Source organism: Gracilinanus agilis, chromosome 3, assembly GCF_016433145.1.
Source record: "Gracilinanus agilis isolate LMUSP501 chromosome 3, AgileGrace, whole genome shotgun sequence".
NCBI lineage: Eukaryota > Metazoa > Chordata > Mammalia > Didelphimorphia > Didelphidae > Gracilinanus > Gracilinanus agilis.
In genome coordinates, this window is record NC_058132.1 from 303,061,402 (window position 1) to 303,074,591 (window position 13,190).

A 13,190-nucleotide genomic window follows, 5' to 3' on the forward strand; every position below is an offset into this window, starting at 1 on the left:
GAGCCTATGCTTGTGCCTGCCCTCAGGGTCTGCGTTCAAAGTCCACCCGCATTCTTAACCTCTTGGGGTCTTAAGTATTGCTGCTCTCAAGAACAGGCCCTGGTGACCCCAGGTAGCTGCCAAGGACTTAATGGGTGCCCCAAGCTTGCTCGCTTGCTCTAGCTCTTGTTCACTGGCTTTGGCACTGTAGGTGGTGTGGGGTGGGGGAGGGGTTGCTCAACTTGCATTTTAGTGAGAGCTGTTTCACCCCTTTATAGCATGGAAATGCCCCAATTCCACGTACCTTCAATACTACACCCTGTTGTGGAGTCCCTTCATTCATCTGGATTTGTTTTTATGTCTTCTTGAGGAGTCCTATATGTTTCGGTTAGGAGTTGTTAAGCAGCTGCTTTTTTCTTAGCCACCATCTTAACCGGAAATCTTTAGTTGGGGCTGAAGGTCATTGATTTTATAGTTTACCATGATTCTGAGTAAAGGTAATGAATACAAGTGTTAGAAATCCTGAGATTTATGAAGTTTCCTCTTTGTAAATAAATGTAAGGCAAAAAATGATCTTTGGGCAAATATTGTAAATAAAAAAATATTTTCAAATTACCAAAATTATAAATGTCAGAAAAAAATTATAAAATTCAAAAAGGAGGGAGAAATGGTTTATAGGTGATTATTGTATCAAATTATGAGATTTAACATTTCTGTCCTTATTATAATTATTAAAAATGTTCACTTTAAAAATATGTCTACTGTAAGCATTATACTAAGCAAAACTGGGAGTTAAAAGATAGAAAAGATGTAGACCCTGACCTCAGAGACATAGAAGTTTTTATGGGAAAATCAGGCATGTTCACAAGTAGTTATGTATCAAAAAAATTTTGAAAGAGGGAAAACAAAGCTACTTCTTTTTGTATGAGAAATTTGAGAAAAGAAATATTGTGTTTGCATGAGGAAGGAAGATCATTCAGGTAAAATTCAGTGAAAGTGATTTCTCATTTGAACCTAAAGGGAGAAGAAGGGATAAATTCAAGACATTGGGATACAGGTATCAAGGCACTTGGCATAAAATCAGAAGAGAACATGATTTTTTTGAGTGTTTTAACAACAGCAAGGTATACAGAGTCAGATGGAAAGCTTCCTGACTATGTGAGCATAGATAAGTCATTACATTTTTAAGTGTCATGGGCAAATATCTAGGACTAGAAATATCAGAGATTATGACCGGCGTTGATAAGAATAATATTCTTATCTGAGAGTTCCATATACTGGTAAGATTAAGAATCCAGGCCTTATATGTATCCTTTTATAGCCTTTGGTCAGAATTAAGAATATATCAAGACTGACAGGAAGAGTTAATAAAAGAGAAAAGATAAGGTTGACTTAAATTATGGAGGTCCTACATGTTTCACCAGCACTAGTCAAAGGCACTTCAGTGGTTTAGTTTGAATGGATACATGTAGATCATTAATTATTTTAAGACTTCCCTATGGAAAAGGAACTAGAATTCATCTTTGTCTTAGAAATCAGAAGAGAAAGGAATTGTTAGCTGCAAAGGGAAAGATTTCCTCTTCATTCAGGAGAAAAAAGTAATAAGACTTTCTAACAACCAGAGCTATTCAGAAGTATAATACAATGGGTTATATAGACAAAATAACAGATATTCTTCAGTAGAGTTTTTCAGCAAAGCATAGATAACTGATTCTTGGACATGTTCTTAAAAGCTTCTCATGCAGTATAGGATGGATTAGATGTCCTTTAAGGCATCTTTCAGCTCTAAAATTCCTTGATTCCATCATTATTATTTTAATTTTAATTGACATACAATATGTATGTTCAAAAAATACATATATATGCATATATGAATATATAGTTGACTATAGGAATGGCATGGTTTTAGTGCTAAATTATGAAAATTATTAAGGCAGTAGTGAAGAAAATTGATTAATGAAGAGAGAAGCTAGAGATGAGAAATTCATTTTGAATAATAGTCTAGGAGAAGAAATTTTAGGTAAAAAACCATAGAATTCTTGAGGAAGCTGTGTAGAGAAGTGAATGGATCATATATTACGGAGAAGAAAATCTAAGAAATGGAATTAGGTTGTATTAAAGAATAGGGATGTGTTCTAAATCTCTAATAATTAGAGAAATGCAAATCAAAACAACTCTGAAGTATCACCGCACACCTAGCAGATTGGCTAAAATGAAAGAAGGGGAGAGTAATGAATGCTGGAGGGGATGTGGCAAAAGTGGGACATTAATGCATTGCTGGTGAAGTTGTGAACTGATCCAACCATTCTGGCTGGCAATTTGGAACTATGCTCAAAGGGCTATAAAAGAATACCTGCCCTTTGATCCAGCCATACCATTGTTGGGTCTGTACCCCAAAGAGATCATAGATAAACAGACTTGTATGAAAATATTTATAGCTGCACTTTTTGTGGTGGCAAAGAACTGGAAAGGGAGGGTATGTCCTTCAATTGGGGAATGGCTGAACAAATTATGGTATATGCTGGTGATGGAATACTATTGTGCTCAAAGGAATAATAAACTGGAGGAATTCCATGTGAACTGGAAAGACCTCCAGGAATTGATGCAGAGCAAAAGGAGCAGAGCCAGAAGAACACTGTACACAGAGACTGATATACTATGGTAAAATCAAATGCAATGTACTTCTGTACCAGCAGCAATGCAATGACACAAGAAAGTTCTGAGGAACTTATGATAAAGAACCCTACCCCAGAACTGCAGGCGAGGAAACATAGAAGAAAAACAACTGCTTGAACACATGGGTTGAGGCGGACATGATTGGGGATGTAGACTCGAAACTACCACACCAATGCAACTAACAACAATTTGGAAATAGATCTTGATCAATGACACATGTTAAAACCAGTGGAAATGTGCATCAGCCATGGGTGGTGGGAGTGGGAGGGGTGAAGGGGAAAGTAGGAGCATGAATCATATAAACATGTTAAAAATGAATATTAATAAGTGTTTAAAAAAGAATAGGGATGGAAAAGTCTCAATATTTTATTTAGTAACTTTTATTAATTTCATGAAAATTCATTGAAAGAGTTGTTAGAATGGCTTGCTTTAGAAGAAAAGATATAGTCAGGTTGGTGTATGATGATATCTAGCATTTACAGTCATAATCTGATAAAAAGAAGGAGACTCTAAAAAGACTGGAATTATATAAAGAGACTCTAATTCTCAAGATACCAGAAGTCACTGAGAAACTCTGCCATATTCTGTTTGCTGTTGAACTTCAATCAAGTTAGTATTATCACTATGGTTAAATTGCTTATCATATATAAGTAATATATGAATGAGAAACTAACATCAAATCTAATAAGGATCTATTTCTAGCCCTTCTTATCCTTCCCACCTGCTATTCCACAAATGAATACATTAAAATAATGATGAAAGGAACTAGGTGCCTGTGGCTCTCACCAGATTCCAAAAATTCAAAATATGATTCAAATTTTAAAATATAGGTGTTTGGATTCAAAGGCTCTCTCTTGAGAACTGCAGGTCTTTTCAGGTTCCCAACATGGCTTCCTTCCTCCTTGTTGTCCTTTATAATTTTTTGTAGAACATGTAGGACCCCAAAGTGTAAATACCTCCATTAAACCAAACTTCTTAGTTCTATTCATTTGCTTTGGCATAAAATTCACAGGTGTCTCCATGCACTATTCCTTCCTTTCACTTCTTTCTTTTGTTTCTTTCTAACATTTTGTGTGCTCAGAACATGGTATATCAATTTGTCATGTTGAGAACACTTACTTTCTCCTTACCATTCCCTGTCTACAGTATCCTCCACCTGAGTTCTATAGCAAAAGGTCCATGGCTAGCTATATCCTAGTAAAGAAAAAGGGTTGTCAGTAATAAAAATTTGTATTATTTATTTTTCCATAACTAAACAAAGTACCTATATGTCATTTGCTATTCCTCCCCAATACTGACTATCAGAATGAACAAGTTATTTAATGTTCCTGGTACAAATTTTCCTCATTTTATACATCATTGGTTAGATTTAGGGCCCTTATAATGCTTGCATTATGAGATAGACAATAAATTATCAGGTACTGCCTTTTAGAAGAGATGTGTGTGTATATGTGTGTGTCTGTGTCTGTGTCTGTGTGTGTGTGTGTGTGTGTCTGTGTGTGTGTGTGACAAACAGACACAGAGAGAAATGGATTCAGAATCACAGGTATAAAGAGACAAAAAATGATAAACAGAGATAGAGATAGAGATTGAGAAAGGCAAAGGCACAGTCACAAAAAAGACAGAAAATAAATGAATAAGAGAGAGATAGAAAATATGACTGCAATTCAAAAATTTTGACCTTCTACAGGGAGCCTGACATTAATTTTAGGAGTATTCTTATTTGGACATAATTAGCTGTACTTTACATTCTTAATCAACAGTGTAGGAAAATTGCAAACTGAAAGGTACAAAGCCTTTTCCCAATATATTGAGAAAGATAATCCAGTTTATCTTTCCACATCACTCTCATATCCTCACCAATATCACTCATGCTACACAGGGAGAGCATGCCATTACCCATTGATAGAGAAGCACTCATTTAATTTAGTTACTGGACACTTTTGATTTTTTTGAGTAGTGAGGAAGAAGTTTGAAGACAACAACTGTTCTGTTGAGAAATGAGGAGTACTGATTTAGAAAGATGGACTATTTTGTATTACTGGGACTTCTGTGTTTCTTTTCCCATTGAAGCATGGATAGAAATGATGTCACTTGTGTTTCTGCAACACCTATATTGAAATGTTTGGCAGAGTACAGATAGAACATATGTAAATTCTCCTGTGATAGTGTGGTATAGTAAAACAAAGTGCTGTATTTGGAGTCAAATGACCTTGTCTTGAATCTGGGCTCCCCCACTTAATATCTGTATCAATTTGGGCAAGTAACGTCACCTCTGGGGGGCTCAGTTTCCTTATTTATCAAATGTAGGAGTTAGACTACATTTGTACTACTAATGTTCCCCAAGACTAAGTCTATATATGATTAAATGATTCTTTTTATTCCTATAATTATTTCAGAAGCATCAGTCAACTAGCAAATTTAAATTAAATATTATTTTTCCAAGTTACCTTAAATTGCTCATTTAATTTAAATTTTTAATATAGTGATATAATTTTAAATAATTCTTTTCTGACATTATGTGATATGTTATCTCCTTCCTTCTACTCCTTCCCATTTCCCTAGGTGGTAGATAACATAATGTGGATTGTATATATTCTATCATACAATATATATGTCCATGTTTATCATGTTTTGAAAGAAGTCATATATCAATTACATTAGAGAAAAATTAATGGAAGAAGCAGAGTGAATAATGGCATGCTTTAATCTTCATTCAAGCTTTGTTATGAAGCCCTTAGAGCTGTCCTGGATCTTTCCTTGCATTGCTGATAATAGTTGAGTAATTCACAGTTGATCTCATTACTGCATCCAACTACAATTTAAAAACATCCTTATTATTTATTTTCAACATTCATTTAAAAGATTGAAAATTCTAAATTCTCTCTGTTCTTCTACTCTCTCCCTCCTTCATTGGGAAGGAAATCAATATGGTAGCAAATATATATGTGAAGTAATACAAAACATATTTCCATTGAAATAAAAAAAATAAATAAGTTGGTAAGGTTAAGTTGATTGCTAGATACCTTATGGTATAGTCCTTAGGGCCAGTTATCAGAAGTCCTCAAGTTTGGGAAGGTTTCCAGAGAGAAACTGACAAGTTACCACACTGATATAACTCAGGATTTATTTAAACTAGAACAGGTAGGGGAAGGGGATTGGGATGATATAACCAGGTATGGAAACTAATTCCTTCCGCCAACATCCAATAGGTTTGAACAGATTTTATCTACACTGAATCTCTACCTACAGATCCCATCTACATGTACTATCCCCCTAACTAAAATACCACCCCCCCCATCTTTGCTAGTAATCAGAGTAAGGGAAGGCTGGAAGATACACAGGTCCACTGGATCAAAAGGGAGATGTCTCAGAGACAGTTGTCTTCTAGAATTTGGCAGGAGTCCTAGTAGAAAATCACAGAAGTAGCAGGAACACATAGGAACAGATATAAAATCAATAAGAGGAGTAATGGTTTAACTCACACACTGTGGAGTTTAAAACCAATCTCAACCACTTCCCAGAAGGAAAAACTGCTTGTAGGGAAAGTCCACACAACAGTGTCTTCCTCCAGAGAACAAATCCAACCAACTGTCCCACCAGAGTCACTCTCTCTGCAGGTTTCTGGAATCTCCCTGCCTCTGCTTTGGTACTTCCTGCTTTCCCTATGATTTCCCTATAACACCATATTAGCCATTCAACTAACACTTGTAGGCATTGCTATATTATGAGACTTAAGAGTCAGTTTATTTTTTAAGAGTCCTCTTATTCTTAATAGAAGGCAAAGAAGGTAACTATGAGTAGCCCATTGAATCTCCTTGAGCCTACTTCTGTTTCTGTAAAATGGGGATGATAGGTACCTTGATTATCTTGAATCATAGGGAAGACAGTACTTTATAAAATTAAAATGCTATGAATTTTATTGTTACTGATGCTTATTGTTATTAATTTCATTACTTCCTCTTAGGAAAATCTGACCCCTGAACCCCAAGCGCACACACACACACACACACACACACACACTATCCCTTTTAAAAAATGAAAAATAATTATCTTGAAGTAGTTTACTTAGCTCTTGATAGGAGGATAAGGAGGATGCATTATAATCAGTTTGCATACTGTTGTGAGGAAGATTAGATTAGTTAGTAATTAAGAATTAAGGTGTATCTAGCAGGAAGGAGCTGGAGCTGGGAATTCCAAGATGGAAAGAAGGAGCAGGAAGAAGTGACTTGTGCTCTGAGAGGGACTCCATTAGGGGTTAGCACAAACTGTGGTTAGCCCTGGGAGATCTCAGAGTAAAGGACACCCTGCATCCTGATTTCCCTAGGATCCTGTGTGGCGGTGGCATCTAGCAAAGAGGACAAGATCTACAGTACAGTACCAAGGGAAGAGGAGAATTTTGGGATCTGGTAGACAGTGTCTCAAGCACACCTTCCCTACTTGGTACCTGAGACCACCATGGCTCTTGGCATCCAGAGATCATTGGTGGATTACAGTGAGAACCCCAAAGCCACATCAGCTCTTAGCTGTGCTGCTCAAGCCTGGCAGGTCCAGGTCTGAGGCAGTCACCCAGAGACTCCATTACTGCCCTGCCTGCATAGATCTTTAGATTAGAGTAGGAAAATCCTCCCCTTTCCCTGTGGGTTTTGTCATTAGGTTTTAAGGTTTTATAGTAGAAATCCCTATCTCACCTTTTAGTTGTACATAATTAAAACCAGTTAATCCCTTTTACCTTGCCTGCTTGTTTCTAGACTCTGGCCTAGGGGAAGCTGTGTGGCAGTTAAGACCAACTGCCATTCCTGTTAATCCAGTAAACTCTGGTCTTTCCATCCTGGTCCATTCTCTCCTAAACCCCAGTGTGTGTACCCACAATCACTTAGTTTTATTATAACACCCCTGGTGTCTCCATTACCTTTACTTATCATTTCTACAATACTGTGTTTGTACTATATATACAAATCACTCATTTATGAATGTTTCTCCTGGAGTGTGTATAATTATAAAATTTCTCTTTTTCATTCTCTGTAGGAGCTGGGGAGTAACAGCCCTCCGCAAAGAAACTGGAAGGGAATTGCAATTGCTTTGCTGGTAATTCTTGTTGTGTGCTCTCTCATCACCATGTCAGTCATTCTCTTAACTCCAGGTAATCTCTTTATCTTTATATTTCTCTTTCACTGATCTTATTGAACATTTGTACTTTATATTCAGAATGACTAAATTAGAGTAACAATAAATAGTGAATATTAACACAATTTGGATTATACATTATAATTATGGAAGGATATTAGCAAAATGGTAAAATAGATTAAACTATTTAAATAACTCAAAGACATCCTAAGTATTCTATCTTTAAGGTATAAATGGAATTGTTCCAAACAATGCTCTTTTCATCTTATAAGATGTGATAGCATAAAATAATGGAAAAGACTAAGAATTGTAGTCAGAAGTTGTTGTTCAGTTGTTTTCATTTATATCCAACTCTTCATGACTCCATTTGAGTTTTCATTAAAGAGATATTGTAGAGGTTTACTGTTTTTTTCTCTAGCTCATGCTATAGATGAGTAAACTGAGATGAGGTATTTGAGATAGGTGATCTGTCCAGAGTGAAACAGCTAGTAAGCATCAGAGGCAAGATTTGAACCCAGGAAGATTAATTGTCCTGACTCTAGGCCTGGCACTTTGAACCAGCTACCTGCCTCAAAGTCAGAAGATCTGGGTTCAAATCACAGTTCTGTCATATACTGCCTATGTGACAGAAAGAGAAGTGGAAGGTTATTAGGAAAAATGATGCTTTATATTTTGAATTTATTTAATTTAAATGTACATAATAAGTAAACACATTTGCTTTGTTGTAATATGAATAGCATATTTAATAAAACATTTCTTTATAAAAAACTACTCCCCATAAGAACAGAAGTCATGTCATTATTTTTCCCAAATTTTACTCTCATAATCCCCAAGAAATTCTAAACTGGTATGGTCACTTCTCCATCAAGTTTCTTATACTTTCCAGGTGCTAAATTGCTTTTTGCTTATTGGTGATATTCTGGTCCAGAACAAAATTCCCCCTCATTTATTTGTTATCCAAACTTCTAAGGATAAAATTTCATTAAACCAATCAAGAAGACTTTCTTGGAGGTGGCATCTTTGTATACAGAAGTGACTCCAAAAGATAAATGAGTGATTAAAATTCTACTTCACTAATGTTTTGTGTTCTTCTGCCAATCTTAGAAAATTACTGCCTCTACTCTTCATCAGTTTTCTTATTCAACTTTATTTAGGATTTTCCAGTGATACTCTTGCCTCTATTTTGCTTTCATGAATAAAATTTCTACACTGAATACTTTTTACTATTTCTTAATTTCCTCATACAATAATACATTTTTATATATAATGGACTTCCTCTTTATTCTTTTACCTCTGAGTCCTGACATTCATGTCATTACATTTTTCATCGTTACTGTTATTTAATAAAGTACAAATGCCATAAGTCTAATGTTCAAGTGACTCCACATTTTGACTCCATCCAAATTTGCCAGCCTTGCCTCCTATGATTTCCCTTATTTCACCAATCAATAATTTATTCCAAATGTATTGTGTTTCAGGCTTTATGCTAACTGCTAAGGATAAAAATCAGTGAATGAAATAGTTCCTTATTTCCTGGAGTAGTCTTCTGGGAGAGAAAATAAGGTCACAATAAAATCATTATGAAACAAATATAAAGAGAATATTATAAAGAGTATATATATATATACATATATATATATGTGTGTGTGTGTGTGTATACATGTATATATATATATATATACATACATATTTTGAAACACATGAATAAACTACAAAGTAATTAAATACTAGTTTAAAATGGTTGATACTAGCAGCTGAATCAGGAAAGACTTCATGGAAAAGATGTACTGTTCAACAAGGAAGCTGATTCTATGAAGTGGATATCACAAAGGACTCTCAGGTTTCAAAGACAAGCATCACAAAAATAGGTCTGATTCTGGGTAACAAATAGACAGGCAATTTTGGTGGGTTAAAGAGACTAGGATAAAGAGTAATATCCAATGAGGTTGGAAAGAAAGATAAGGTCAGGCTGTAAAAGATCCTATAAGCCAGGCTGAGATGGTTATATGTTATCCTAGAGGCAATATGAAGTCAATGGACATTACTGAATAGGGAATAATATGGTCAGATCCAGGCTTTGTCACTTTGATCACAATGTATAAATTGGATGAGAAGTGGTGAGAGACAAGACATAGAGACCCCATTTCAGAGGCAGTTGCAATAGTCTTGGTTACCAGGAAAGGTCTTAATTAATATTTTCATTCTTTTCCTGTCCTTTATCATGCCTTTACTTTTGTGTACACATACTACACACAGACACACAGACACACACAAACCTATAATCATGATTTACTTTCATATGAATAAATGTGGATTTTATAAAAACAAATGCAAATTCATTAATTATGGGATCACAAAAGAAAACAGATTTTTCAGAGCCATTCACTGAATGAGTGGACATAAACCAATCCTTTTCTCTCATCTAAACTACATAAAAGATATTGGACATGATGTTCAAGTCAATTCTTTATAGAATAGTCTCCCAGCCAATTATGCTTCATGAAACAAATTTCATATGTACTGCAAAAATACCTTTTTTCTGAATCCACAGAGGGTTTTCTGTCCCTGAATAATTTTATATACTTCATGATTTTCCTTATTTTTTAGGTAATTTTTCCTAATGGAAATTAAAAGCACCACCTTCTTTATTTTTATTTTTAAAGAATATAAATATTTTTTGAAATATTATGGATTTTTAATATGTTAATCTCCAGAAGGCAGAAAGCTCATCCAACCACTTGAATATATTTAAATATATTTATTTGCATTCATGTTTAGACGAAGCATACAATATTCTTCAGTAGTAGTAGGTGTACTTAGCAGTAACAGTGAAATTTAGACATCCAGTAATTTAGATAATGGAGATTACCTAGTAAAAGGTGTTTACAAAAAAGTTTGACCTTTTAGGAAATATTGAGTTAATGATAATACTCATTAAGAGCTCACATTCCCCCTAAAGATTAGGGAAAAATAAATGTACCAATGACAAGGACACATTCCATTTATTCACAGGGACTGAGGAATATCACAACTAAAGGCAAAACATCTATCCAAGTCACTTCCTCATTCTCAATTTTTAAAAATCTATTGGGATTTCTCCTTTGCACTTAATGTATTCTACCATTAATATTATTTATTAATGTGCATATATTGCCCATTCATCCTCCCATTCAGTCATATGCTTTATAATCAAAAGATTTATGTTTTATTTCATTTTTTCATTTAGAATGCATAGTGCTGTGAATTATAAAAATTAATGTTCAATATTTGTTGAATTGAGTCAAAGAATGTAAAGGCAATATAGAGTGAGTGGAAAGAGTCCTGCATTTGAAATCAAGATCTTTGTCAAATCTTAACTCACATATTTGTTAGCTCTTCTGCCTTTGGCAAATCACATTATCTCTATCCACCTTCAGTTTTCTTATTTATAAAATGAGGGTGTGGACTTCATGGCAAATAGAGACTATAATTCTATGAATATTTAAACTAAGCTGAAAATCTAGCTTATTTGGTATACACTTAACTGAAATGTACCAGATCTATATGCCCATAATACAATGCTAATTTGTACACATAATGACTATAAGGTCCAAAAAGACTTTACATTTCATTCTAAATCAAGAAAAAATCAGATTATGCATAGGCTAATTTAATAAACATGCATTTTTATCATTCAGTTCACCTATTGTACACATAAAATAATATTTTAGCTCCTGAATACTTTTAATTATGAATATTACTCTATGTAAATAATGATCCTAAATAATTATCTAAAATAATAATTAAAAAAAGTAAACTTCCCTGATATTCTTCAACAAGAGGGCAAAATAGACATTGAAATTATCCATAGATCACCCTCTACACTAAACCTTCAATATACAACTCCCAAGAATATAAAAGACAAATTCAAGAGCTTCCAAGTAAAAGAAAAAATTTTACAAGATGCCAAAAAGAGACAATTCAGATATCAAGGATCACCAATCAGGACCACACAGGAACTGACAGCCTCCACACTAAAAGACTGCACAGCTTGGAATATGATATTCAGAAAGGCAAGAGAACTGGGTCTATAACTAAGGATCACATACCCATCAAAACTGACTCTATACTTCCAGGGGGAAAGTATGGGTATTCAATAAGAAAGAAGATTTCCAAGTATTTACACAGAAAAAACCAGGATGAAATGGAAAGTCTGATATCGAACCACAAAAACCAAGAGAAACAGGAAAAAGTAAATAAGAAACAGAGGGGAAAAAAGAAAAATCTTATTTTTAAATTTGCATCTTTAAGGGCTTCAATAAGATCAAATTATTTGTATTCCTATATGGAGAAATGTTATATGTAATTTTCAAAAACTGTATACATTATTATAATAATTAGAGGAATTATTCATAGGGGGAGGTTGGAGTATTAAATGGTCTCAGATAATAAGGGGGGAAAGAGAGGGGTGAATAGTAGATGGCATCAAGAGAAACTTGAATGAATAAGAAAAATAGGATATTCTATACTACACAAAGAGAGCATGGGAAGGGGAGAGAATGAATACTATTATAAGAAGGAGAGGAAGAGAGCATTAAGAGGTAATAATTAAACCTTACTCTCAGCCGAATTAACCTTGAGAGGGAAGAGTAGCTATATCCATGTGATATACAATTCTATCTAACTCTACAGAGAAAGTCAAAAGGGATCAACCAAGGGGAACAGGGGAGTGGGGAGGTCAAAAAAGGATGCGAGGAGAAGAGGGAGGGAATTCATTAGGCCTTAAAAATAAAAAGAGGGGAATAATAAGGGAGGAAATAGAAAGGGTTGTAAATCAAGGGAGGGGATAAGTGTTACTGGCTTAAAAGAAATCACTTATTTAAAAGGAAATAGCCTAAGAAGAAGGGCTAGAAATAGGAGAGGATACCAAAATGTTGGGGAACACACAACTGATTATTATAACTCTGAATGTGAATGTGATGAAGTCACCCATAAAAAGGAAGCAAATAGCAGGGTGGATTAGAAACCAAAATCCTACACTATCTCTAAGAAAAATATATGAGGTGGGGAGACATACATAAATTTAAGGTAAAGGGCTGGAGCAAAATCTTATGGGCTTCAAATTAGAAAAAGAAGGCTGGAGTGGCAATCATGATCTCTAACAGAGCCAAAGTAAAAATAGATTTGGTTAAAAGAAATAGGGAAGGTAACTACATCCTGATAAAAGGCAGTATAGATAATTAGGAAATAACAGTGCTCAATGTGTATGCACCAAATGATATAGCATCCAAATTCCTAAAGGAGAAACTGGCAGAGCTCAAGAAGGAAATAGATAGTAAAACCATACTAGTGGGAGATCTAAATATTCCTCTTTCAGATTTAGATAAATCAAACCAAAAAATAAAAAAGAAAGAGACAAGAGAGATAAA

General features: G+C 34.6%; 1 protein-coding gene across 1 annotated transcript in view; it reads left to right on the forward strand.

Annotated features, from left to right (window-relative positions):
* Positions 1-13,190, forward strand: part of DPP10 (dipeptidyl peptidase like 10) — a 963,744-nt gene that overhangs the window by 227,439 nt on the left and 723,115 nt on the right. Inside the window, exon 2 of the mRNA XM_044669137.1 lies at positions 7,684-7,798. Within this exon, the coding sequence (XP_044525072.1) occupies positions 7,684-7,798 (115 nt within the window). The remainder of the gene's footprint in view (positions 1-7,683; positions 7,799-13,190) is intronic.